This window comes from Lepisosteus oculatus, chromosome 12 (genome assembly GCF_040954835.1).
Source record: "Lepisosteus oculatus isolate fLepOcu1 chromosome 12, fLepOcu1.hap2, whole genome shotgun sequence".
Taxonomy (NCBI): domain Eukaryota; kingdom Metazoa; phylum Chordata; class Actinopteri; order Semionotiformes; family Lepisosteidae; genus Lepisosteus; species Lepisosteus oculatus.
The window spans coordinates 36,874,174-36,886,347 of record NC_090707.1 but is presented as its reverse complement, the minus strand read 5'-3'; the positions used below and the strand labels follow the sequence as shown (position 1 = coordinate 36,886,347).

At 50.3% G+C, this 12,174-nt stretch overlaps 1 protein-coding gene and 1 long non-coding RNA gene across 2 annotated transcripts in view; one reads left to right on the top strand and one right to left on the bottom strand.

Annotated features, from left to right (window-relative positions):
* Positions 1 to 1,964: 1,964 nt before the first annotated feature.
* On the bottom strand, positions 1,965 to 6,771 carry LOC107078870 (uncharacterized). Its single transcript, XR_001479828.2, has 3 exons — positions 5,959 to 6,771; positions 5,293 to 5,398; positions 1,965 to 2,161 (listed from the first exon to the last, which is right to left on the bottom strand). It is a non-coding gene; the product is annotated as an uncharacterized lncRNA (long non-coding RNA).
* A 65-nt stretch (positions 6,772 to 6,836) lies between these two features.
* cacng2a (calcium channel, voltage-dependent, gamma subunit 2a) overlaps positions 6,837 to 12,174 on the top strand; it is a 69,654-nt gene continuing 64,316 nt past the window's right edge. Inside the window, exon 1 of the mRNA XM_006636822.3 lies at positions 6,837 to 10,339. Coding sequence (XP_006636885.1) covers positions 10,114 to 10,339 — 226 coding nt within the window. The 5' untranslated portion in view covers positions 6,837 to 10,113. The remainder of the gene's footprint in view (positions 10,340 to 12,174) is intronic.

Below are 12,174 nucleotides of genomic sequence, written 5' to 3'. Positions count from 1 at the left end.
ACGTGCCTGTACAGGACTCGGAGTCTTTGTTTCCTTAAAGAGAACTCAAAGCCCAAGGAGGACCCAGATCCTGAACAGCAGGTTAGAGCTGATCCTTTCAGAAGCATTCCGGGTCCGTGGAGGATATCTCCGTACAGCACAGAAAAAAAAAAACAGTCTAGTCCTCAGGAAGTCTTCCTCCAGATGCGCGAAGCTCTGTTCTACAGATCTGGTTAAAGCTGACGCTCAGGGGCTTGTGGTGATGGAGGAATCTGGCCTGGCTTGAGTGAATCTTGAACAGACACCTCAGGAGCAGCTGAAAGAACGGGGATGGTAATAACACATTGGCATGGCTGAACGCAGATTACTGAAGTCTGTGTACCAACGTGTGTGTCTTCTCCCAGTGTTCTCTGGAAATGGCCGTTTTCAGCACAGATTAAACTCATCTCAAACCTTCACCGGACTGCGTGACAACTCCTCGCGTCCCTGTTGAGGGGAATTTAGCAAGAAACCCAAAGTGAAGGGCCACGTCCGGAGAAAAGCGACAGGGTCTTCGCATGGAATGCCTCATGAGACAGGGACGCGATATTCCCAGCCCTGTAGCCCAGGGGCACTGGAAGATTCGGTTACTGGCGTTTCCCAGAATTCCCTCAGCGCCCCCCTGACGCAACGCAGGTGCTCCTCGCCTCAGCCAGAGAGGTGTCTCCTGGCCGGTCATCACGAGGAAACGAGTGGATGGCAAAATGTTTACGCAGCTTTTCTTAGTACCTAAAGTGCAACGTGTATTGCACAGTAGGTAAAAGTGGTATTTGTCCTTGCTCTCTCATTGCGCTCACAATTCTAGGTCCAGAGAGAGAGAAAGGGTTGAGAGAGAAAGTTATATAATGTTTTTTTGTCTTTTTTTTTTAGGAATGAAGCCATCAGATTCGGCACAGTTCCTGAGAACAGAACACCTGGCCCCTTTTAGATTGAGCCTGTGCTTTAGGGAATGCACCTGACCTAGCTGAGGGCTGAGAGAGAGCGAGAGAGAGACAGAGAGGCGGACGAGAATGAATCAAGTTGAATAGAAAGCAAAGGAGGAATGGAGACCAACTCAGGGGGTAAAGGCATCTAGTCTATCTCTCTACATCCTGCTCATGAGCCCCCGTGAGGTCCAGACAGCTGTCTAGTAACATTGACTAAATACACCAAGTAGAAGTCTTCTCATTTAGCTTCTGTGTTGTAGCATTGTGAAACAGTCAGAGCTCATTACAATGTGCCTTCCCATAATTGCTGGCTCCTACATGACAAGTAGCCCAGAAAGCTCTTCCATGAATGATGCCTAACCTGGAACTAGTGTTGTGCTAGATGGCCTCAGAGAAGAAGGAGGTGCTGGAGGAAAATGAATGGGACAGATATCGATGTGACTCGGGTCTCAGGTCTCAGGACTCAGGTCAGTAAACCTGAGCTTTTTTCTACACGGCAGACTAATGTATGAAAGTGTTTCATGTAAGCAGTAGTCTGCCAGCGCCTAGATTCAGGTGTGTATGTACTGATCATGCAATCACAAGCTTTTAATAGTGAGCCAGGTGTGCACTGATGAAGGAGAGGCTAAGCTGAAAGCAGTGGTTCCGACTAGCTGATACACTCTTTGCAATCACTCTAATGAATACCATAAAGACCTGCGTGGAAAATCACAATACTCCAGATAATTTTCTTTCTCCAGTCACATATACTCCTGCATATTACACAGAGATTCTTGATTGGGTGCAAATCAGAAAATTGTAGGGTTACAAAGAGAGACTTCTGTGTACCTCTGCTGCCTGGGGGTAAAATGAAGCACAAAAGTAAGGCAAGCCTCGGGTCTAATGGACCTGAGTACATATTTTAAACATAGATATCAAATAAAATCACAGAACATGGCAGCAAAAATACAGATCAAAGACACTGATGTGTTTCCAGAATGAAGTGTGGCAGGCTGCCGGAATGAAAACATTACTCAAGTCGGTGACGGGTTTTGTTCTCCCTGAGCACTAACACGATCACGACAGCACTGACACACGCACCCGATCAGCCTCTGGACAGACTGCTGTGGGGTGCTCCTCCGCTCCTCCGCTCCACTGCGGCCCGTGAGAGGGTGGCGGGCTGTTCCCAGTGAACCCTGCACCACGCTGTGCCATCACACGCTGCTGGCCTGCAGGGCCTGTGAAGGACAGAACGACACTCGTCGATCAGTACAGCACTGCCCCATCGCAGATGCTCTCTGGCTAAGAGCCAACGGCGACTTCACCTCTCGTCCACCAGCTTGCTGTCCCAGAACGGGCTCTGCAATGGCAGATGCACAGGCTATTTCTTCCTTGTGCGTTGGCACAATGACTCAGAGATACTATAGGTGTGGGGAAAGACCCTTAGCCTTCCTGGACCTGCCCTGTCCCTCACAGCACCTCTGAGCTCTGCTGATCGCTGAAACAGAGCCTCTCGTTCTCCGAGACACTCCTCTCGCAGGCAGACCAGCTTGCCCGTGGTGACCACCTTCATTACCCAAGTGGGGGCACAGTGTTGCTTTTGGCCTTCTTTATTTCCTCTAAAAGTTAACACACCTAGGTGGACTTCCAACAGATATGGCTACATGCTGGGATGGAGTTGTTCAAATAGAGATAAACCTTTAGTAAAGACTATACCTTATAAAGGTTGCTGGATACCTTACTGGCACAGAGCCATAAGCACAAATATTGTTCTGCAGAGCCAAGGAACAAGACCCAGGGTCAGAAACTTCACTGCAAAAGGTAGCAGGGGAGTGCATTCCATACGTTTTTAAGGGAACGCCACTGGGACTGCAGTGTAGCTGGAAAACTGGGAAGAGAACAGGCACGCCAGGGGCAAACAGCAGCTGTGCCTTATATCCCCAGTGACTGAAGCATGATGCACCCCTGTTAGGAGTTCCATGGGAATGTCCATTGACACACACGGACTCAGCCAAGTAGCCAGTTCAGACTCCTTGAGGTACCAGCAGTCGAGGTGACTTACAGACAAGCTCAGAGGGATCAGGAGGGTCCAATCAGGAGAGCTACAAGGCTCCTGCCAGGGACTGTGGGAAAAAAAAAAACTAACACGCTGGCCAAAGCTATCAGAGTATTTGCTCAATTCCTAAATCTTCTGTAATCTGGCTAATGGTGCCCCAAATCTGTTTGTAGGACTAATTCAGTAAACAGTTCAGACCAACAGCAAATGGTATCTGTTCCAGGATCCTTTATCATTCTGACTGAGAGGTTTAGATAGCTTGGTGGTGATGAATTTCTCTGAGATGCCCTGGCAAGACCAGGAGTTAGACACCGACGTGTGCGGTTTTGGAAAAGCAAATAAAGGCTGTTGTGTTAAAACGAGATATTGCTGCTCTCGAATCAAATAAGAAAAGGCCACAAGGTTAATACACTTACAGGTCACAGGTTACAGGATGTACAGGTCAAAGGAAGTTCATCTCTTCAGTGATTATTAACAGAGACTACAAGAATATACAAGAGATCAATTCAAAATCCTGAAATGTTTTGACAAAAGCTTAGTCCAGGCTTCCTAAATCTGGTCCAGTAATGAAACAAGGATGGTGGGTGTTTGGAACAAGGTAATGTTATTGAAGCCTTGAGATTCTTCAAGAAATGACAGCAGGAGCTCTTTGATCTGTAGGCTGCCTGTCACGAAGCGTTTCTCAGGACCCCGTGCAGACAGAAGAATCCGGAAGGGAGTGAAACAAACACGGGGAATGAAGACTAGGGTTGGGGCGGGTAGAGGAGCAGGGGGGCGTGTCTCGACTGTCGCTGGTGCTCGGGGGGGCGGGGGGGTGGTCCATGCGATCATCCAGAGGGAGTCCGTAGGGAGATCCAGAGAAAGCAAAAGTCCAGAGCCTGGTAATCCCATCCAAGATAAGGACGACAAAAGTTAAAAACCGGAGGGGGATCCGGTGAAGGGTTGGGGAGATGAAAATGGGATGACGAGGACTCAGCAGGGCCAGGTCACCCACAGGAGGCCTGTGCCCTCAAGCTGTGGACGGAGGGCGACTCGGTGGTAGGCGGGCCTCCGGGCGGCCGTCTTCCAGTGCAGAGCCAGGAATGGTGGGAGCATCTGGCTCTTGTAGGGAAGGGCTGGAACAGGGGGCAGGCGCACAAAACCAACTAAAATGGGAAAGAGCGCCCCTGAAGGGAGAGGGATTACAACCGTGACACTGACAGAAACTGACCAAGCACACTTGCCCATATTGAGCCTTCCTTTAAGGTTTTTCATCACCTAAAGCTCTCTGACCAAATATACATGTTCTCTCCGTTTTCATTGGACATGTGCTTACAAGATCTTAAACCCGGAATATTCAGTTGTCAGACCAATTGAATCAAATGTTGGCACATAATGAAGACAGGTGACATTTTCTCTTACACATAACATCTCTATGTGACCTTTTCCCTGTACATAGCAGTGACTTTGGCCATTAATTACAACACTTGCTACTGACCCAAACCACACTACATTTTAAGCTGGAATCTATAAAGGTCAATTTCTAAACAAACACTATAACAACACGATCCTATTGATCGTGGTCCGAGTGCTGAGGATGAACTAGGGTGAGGTGGCGATGGCTTTTCATTTCTTGAAACTTGTTGTGGAGGGAGGATCTCAGCTGGGGTGAAATCCAGGACTAGCGATTTCAGTTCCCTGATCAAGGATATGTAACAGCCCATGTAACAGCAGCATTCAGAGAAACTTCTCCCTGCAGCAGAAGGTGGTCTATCTGCGCTGTGGATCGCTGGCTGGTGTGGAGCATAGGCAGACTGGAATGTTAAACATGTCCCCTACTCCAAGCAGGGCTTCAAGAAGCACTGGGGCACAACTGCATCCTGGTCTGGACAATCATTTCTAAAACACTCTCACACTGCCTGCAAAGTGCTCAGCCTTTCACTGTGTCAGAAAGATCAAAGAGGAATATACTCAATTCACACACTCACCCTCACATACTCACACACACTCACACTAGCATTCACACTCACGCACGCTCACACACACTCACCCTCACACACTCACATTCACACTCACACTCCCACTCACAATCCTCACAATCACACAGACTCACGCACACACACACTCATGCTCGCATTCACACTAACACTCACAAACATTCACACTCACTCATAGACACTCGCACACACTAACATACATTACACTGTTGCTCACACACACACACAGACCAGCACACACTCACAGACACACATACAAGACAGACTAGCAGGAAGAGGTAGTGCACTCAGCTCACACATGGAAAGATACAGGAGGGGACAGAGAGGACTTTCTGACCTTTCCAGAAGCCAGTCTGTCAGTCTCTCTCCCAGCTGCCCTCGTATCCTTCATTTGTTCAGTCAGGGGTGGGTTTGGGATGATGAATTCAGCCCTGTGCCTGTCGCTTTGAATGGTTTTTCGAAAAATGAAACAAACAAATGACACAGTGTTACCCATTACCTCCCTTATCAGTGAAAGGTGTGTCACTGTCCCTTCTGCCTGCTTCCTCTCAGTGAGGGTGTGTCCAGCAAACCCATTACTCCCAGTGGGGTGGACAATACTTCACACAAGTAGTCAAAATCCTCAAAGACCACCCAACCCAGCGGGCGTCTTCTGGGGGAGCAGGGAAACACGAACCAGAGGGCTCGGGTGGAGACTATGCGCACTTAAAACAGAGAACAGGAGGCGCGTCTTTACCCCAAGGGTGGTGGGAGTGTGGAACAAGCTGCCCGGCCATGGTGTTGAAACCCTGTTGATACCCCCCAGCTTCTCTCAAGAAAGAAATCCTGGGATTAATTAACTACTAACATACCAACAGGCCTTAATGGGCCAAATGGCCTCCTCTCGTTTATAACTTCTTGTGTTTCTTCCACAGCATCCACACGAACACGCCCCAGCCACACTGACTTCATACCCGGTCCAGAGTCAGTGGGGTGGATGCATGACCCCAAGAACAACAGTTACCTTTATGGGTGTAGCAATGGATGTACAGTAGCAACCATCAAGCCAGTGTAACAGTTTGGCAGATGTCTTTCTTTCAGAGCCCTGTGCAACAGTAAATACCTCCCCCGCTGCAAAACTTTGCATTCGCTTTTCAGTCCACCAATTCTGTTGAACTCTTATTTTGACAGACGTTTGGCTTTCTATGCTCTTCAGCGACTGGATTGCAGTGTCTGACCCTCCAAAACAGGAAGCCTACACTGGAAAAAACAAAACAAAAAAACAGTAGTCCTGATTGGTGACCCTTGACTGTGGCTGTTTGGATATCCTGCACTGGAGACTTGAACTGGACAGAGGTGGGACAGCACTGGTCACAGGTGAAGTGACCCTGTACAGAACCGGCTAACTTCCCTGAATCATTATATCACGACACCCCCAGCAGGTGGGTGTCCCAAAGCAGTCTGTTCCCACGGGTGACCTTATCGAATCGTTGTTTTCTCTGTGGGGGGCTGACTTGCCTTTCACATTCATATATACCGTAGCTCCACAACCTCACGCCCAGCGGACTCGGACGCTGAAGACAAGCCGGGAAACGTTATTAAGACCGCGAAAGGAAGTACCGAAATGCACATTGCAGCGGAGCAGAAAGTGCGTTTGTCGGCGCGGGTGAATTCCCTTTTCGGGAGCATCCACAGCGGGCTTTCTGCTTCGTGCGTGTGGAAGGGTTTTTAATCATGCTGCTGTGATTGCTTCGGATAGATCCGCTGTGTACGGATTTTTTAAGGAGGAGGCGGCGGCGAGAGACGGATAACGGGAGGTGAAGTGTGTGTGTCTGTGTGTGTGTGTGCGTGTGTGTGGGGGGGGGGCTGACGAGTGAGAGAGACGGGGAGAAAAGGCGAGAGTGAGAGCGAGTGAACGAAGAGAGAGAGTTAGGCTACGCCTTTTTTCGCCAGTCCGTCCGCCAAAGGGTTTTCTCACATTATCACCGGAGAGCCAGGGCTCCGGGAGAGAGAGAGAGAGAGCGCTAGAGAGAGAGAGAGAAAGGAAGAGGAAGAGTGATAAAGAAAGTGTGTTCGCGAGAGAGAGAGAAGGAGAAAGGGGAGGAGGGACGACAAGTGCAGAAAAAACCCCACTAAAATAGGGGAAATAACGGAGAAGAGTGAGGGGGATAGGGAAATAGGGGTGGCTCCGACTCGACTTCAAGGCGAGCGAAGGATTTTTTTAAAAAGGTGTGTGTGTGCGTGGGGGGTAGGGCGTCTTTCTTTCCTCTTCCCTCGCCAAGACGGAAGATTTCTCCGGGCGACGACCGGGGCTGGACGCCGCCGCCGCCGCGCTCTCCCTGCTTGGCGACGGCACTGGCGGCCGCACAGCCGGCGCCTCGGCTTCTGGAGCGAGGGACGGGAGGGGGAGTCAGCCGCTGGGGAGCTGTCCCTTTCAGCACCACGCTCGCCGTGACGCGGGCGGACTAGAGCCGGCCGGACCCCGCGGAACCCCAGCCCCGGCCGTCCGAGGCGGAGAGGAGCAGCGCTGCAGAGGAAGAGGCGAAGGAGGGGTTGGAAAGGGGGGAGAGAGAGAGAGACAAAAAAAAACCCCGCTGGGAATTGTTCAAAGAAATACACTCGAAAAAAAGAGTGGACCGGCTTCTTCGCGTCTGCTGGGCGTCGTAATAAAAACTGAGAAAAAAAAAAACTTCTCAGCAATGGTTAGATTTCAAATCGGGCAGGAGGCTCTTCGGTTTCGCGGCGGGGAGAGCTGAGCAGCGCCCCTCCGTCAACAGACTCAACGCGGCCGACGGATGAATAATTAAGTCATTAAACAAACGGGAGAAGATGTCAATTCGAGAGGCGCGTCAATAAGATCGACGGGAAGATCTGAAGACGGTAACAGAGAGAGAGAGAGGGGTGCAAAAGGAAACGACCCCCCTACATTTCGGCTCGGATGAATTTCCCAAAGAAGTAAGGGGTCACTGTGTCGCCCGAAAAAAAGGGGGGAGTCCGATACGAAATACGAACGACCCCCCCCCCACACACACACACATCCCCTGCCTGCAAGCACGCCTTCATTTCTCTCAAAAAATACCTCCACTCCGCGTCTCTCACTGCCCACCCCCCGTACACACACACACACAGAGAGATACACACAACCGTCTCCTCCGTAGCTCAGTCCGCCACCCCCTCCTCATCTCCCCCTCTCTCTCCCGAAATGGAATTAAAATCTTTCATATTCTCCAGCTCGGCTTCCCAGCGGCAGGCGCTCGGCGAAGGGGCTTCACACTCGAAGATCAGCGCGGCGCTCATGTGAAACGGCCCCCCGAAAGCGGGCGGGGGAAAGTCGAGCTTGAGAGACGGTGGGTGAATGAATGACTGAATGAAATAAACAGCCGTCGCCCGGGAAGAGGACAAGCGGCTGTGCGGCACTGACGGGCTGGACACAGCGGCTCCAATCGGGCGCCCCTCCTGTTCCGAGCTCGGGCTGCGTGGTGTGGGTTTGGCGTGGCGTGGCGTGCCGCGGATCTTCTCTTGTGGTGGTTGTATAATTTCTCTCTCAACCCGGCAGCCCCCCCCCAACCCCCTCCGCGCTCAACCCCCCCACCACCACCACCTCCCCTCCTCCTCCTCCTCTTCCTCCTTCTCTCTACTCTCCACTCTTCTCCATCTGAGCGGACGACGGACGGGGGAAAAAAAAACACTACAAGGGAGGCAACACACGCAAAAAAAGGATTTTTCATTTATTTCTTTTTAATGGCGCAAGGGCTGTACGGGCGGCGACGCGATCCTAGGAGCAGCGCTTTTGGCGGTACGGATTTGTGTTGTCGGGCAGAAGCGGCTCCAGGAACAGCGGCACGGGCGGCGAGCGGTCCCGGCGCCTCGTCCTCTTCCTCCCGGCTGAATGTCGAGTGATGGTGGGCTGGTCGCGGCGGACGCATCGCGCTCTTCCCGGATCGTCGTCGCCTTTTCCGACCGCTGATCCCTCTTTTCGACGGAACCCTCTTCCGCGCTAGAGGCTACATATGGAAACTGGAGATCAGAATTTTAGGAAAAAGGAAAACTAGCGGTCGTTTTGTTTTTGATTTTTAATTTTGTTCCCTGACTTTGTTTCCTCGTTTTATTTATTTATCAATTTCTCCTCATTTGGGGGGGGGCGTTCGAGTATTTTGTTTTGACTCAGTTTTGTTTTTGTTGATTCATTGATCGGCAGACCTTTAACTTTATTATTTTATTTTCACTGTTCTTTTTTTTTCTCCATTTTACGGGGTCTCTCCTCTCCCCCACCCCCACACACACACCCTCAAATTTCCCATCCCTGCCTCTTCCCCCGTCTCTTCCCCCCAGATCATTAGAACAACTGACAGATAGCACAGCAGATCTGCCTTTTTTCCCTTCTCGACGTGCTTGGTAAAATTGTGGCCATTACCTTAACTCAGCCATTTAATCTTCATCCTATATTAGCCTGGGAGCAAACCTCTGTGTAGATGCGCACACAAACACGAACGTATTGGCTCAGGCTAGCAAGATTCATTCTTTCTTGCGAAAGTAGGCTAAAATTCACGAGTTAATGTTGCGACTTGGGGCTTTTTAGATCCTATAATCCTTTCACTGATAACGGATACCCCCACCCCCTCCAAAAAAAAAAAACAGCTTATTTGTCCGGGGCCGAATCTAGCGTTTTCCTTTGAAGTGAATGTTAGTTAATTCAACTGATCGGCTTCATTTCTTAGACATCGTAACTAGTTGCACCAGTTGTAGTCTGAGGGTCTAGTGGCACCAGCGACAGGCTGTATCGGGTTTCTAGACGTTTTGGCGGGTCCGGCTGTTTCTGATCCCGGTTTGATTGACGTTTCAAAAATAAGCAAATAAAAGGAATTAACCCCCCCCCCACCTCTCCTCAGCGGTTCTCCTCACATTCCGAATCTTTCCTTCCCTCAAAATCTTCTTCCTTTCCGACACCCCACAGCTCCCCAGAAACACGGTGTAGCAAACAGCCACCCACTCCCGCCGACCCCCACCCCCACACCCCGCACACACACACACACACCACCTCCGCTCCCCTCTCCATCACTTGTCGACCCCCCCCACACCCCACACCCCACACCCCTCTTTTTTTCCGTCTGGCATTTGTCCTTTTAAGTTTTCAAATATTTATTTCCTGTACGTCAAGAGGAAAGGGGGTTCCCCTTTCATGGAATGCGGCAGTATGGGCCTCTTTGATCGGGGGATTCAGATGCTGCTAACGACGGTGGGGGCCTTCGCCGCCTTCAGCCTGATGACCATCGCCGTGGGCACGGACTACTGGCTGTACTCGCGCGGCGTGTGTAAAACCAAGTCGGTCAGCGAGAACGAGACCAGCAAGAAGAACGAGGAGGTCATGACCCACTCGGGACTGTGGAGGACTTGCTGCTTAGAAGGTAAGTTTGGCTTTGGCCGGGTGTTTTTTTTTCTTCTTCTGTGTCACCCTCTCCCCCCTCGCCTCGCCTCACGCCCCCCCCACCGGGATGACATTTTGTCGCGGCCGTGTAGGTATTTATTTATTCTTCGTGCGTGTGGGGAACACACACCAAAAAAAATAAAAATCGGCGCCGCTTTTGCGGTTACGTTAATCATATCAGGGCGCACCTCCCGTTATCTTTTTTTTCCCCTCTCACGTTTGGAGATCGGATTCCACATTTGTCGCACTCCCATTAACCCCACTCCCCTCCCTTCATCTCCTCCTCGCTCCCTCCCACTTCCACTTCCACGCCGAACACCTTCCAGTTAGTATCCCGCAACTCGCACAGCAAAACACGCCGCGTGGGTCCCCCCGGGGAAAGATCTCATTCAAGATTTCCACACAGCGTGGGTAACCGCTACATCCAGGTGGAAGGTGTCGTACAGAAAATATTCCAGCGCTCGTGTGTGTTACTGTTGGAAGTTTACAGTCCACCACTGTGAAGTAACATGGAGGCTGCTGTATCGTATTTGGCCTAGCAGTTTGCATTTACACTTCCATGTCCATGTTTTCTTGTTGTGTGCGGCCTACTCCACGCCTGACCGCAGTTAAAATGGCTTGTGGTGATGTGTTCCGAGCTCATTATTGTCGAGTTGTGTGGCTTGCGTCGGCCCGGGCTCCGTTCAAAACGTGCCTTTTCGATTTTTTTAGCTGCGGCATAAAGGACGAGGTCGGTGTTTTCCTCTCTCTTGAGCCCGGGTACTGTAACGGGTCGATGGATTTGTGACACCCGCTTCTCACCCTGCACCCCAGCTTTGTGAACTGCAGTCTTGTGCTTGGGGTCGGACCCTGGGCAAGAATCGGACAGAATCGAGATCTGAAACCGCACGGGGCGCTTTTGTTGTTGTGTTTTGCACGGCTCTTCCGAGGCGCCACAAAGTCTTGGCGGAGAAGGAACAAGTGTCCCACCTGTCTGCGAGGCCCAGTGCGCACAGCCTGTGTCTACAGGACAGGCAGACTTGGGGAATGATAAGCTCTTGTTAACTGCATGGTTATTTGAGCCGACTGCCTTTGTGTCCCCAGAGCATTTCTGCTGTTTCTTAAACAGCTTAAAGGCTGACTTGAGTAGAAGAGGAAACAGTGGTGGAACTCCAGTAAATATTTCAGGAATGTTGTGGTGTAACTGTATACTGTACAGTGCTTATAGGAACTCTACATACCCCTTTTCCGAAGTAACGTGTTTTACCAGCCTCACAGCCTGAAATCGAGACACATGAAATCTAAATTTATTTTACCTTTATTTACACATCATAACCCACAACCACCAGGTGAAAAAGGAATACAGAGACCTGCTGAAAAGCAATCGCAATTGAAAGCCTAGAAAAATGGCTTGGAGAAATGAGAACGTGTTACTTTGGAGAGGGTGTGTAGACTTTCAATAGGCGTTTTAATTACATTTCAGTTCATTTTCACAGCGTGCCATCATGTGGTCCTATAACCACTGTCATAACAAACCATTTGAAGCACTCAATGTTTTCTGTCCTTTTGTAGAGTAAGTGGAGAATCTTATGTCAGTGCTCTTCATGGTGCACGTAGTGCAGTGTATATGATTTACCGGGGCTGAAACTGTTCGACTTCTCTATTCCAAATGTGCATGGGCAGAAATTCCAGTTTGAAAAAAAAGACAGTTTTAAAATATTAAATCCTTCAATGGCGAAGGCAGCCATCGCTAAATGAATTGTGCTTCCTGTTCAGTTGTAGCTAGGGACGATTTTCAGTTTGGAGTAGCTGGGGGCTGTGAGTGGCAGTAACAAT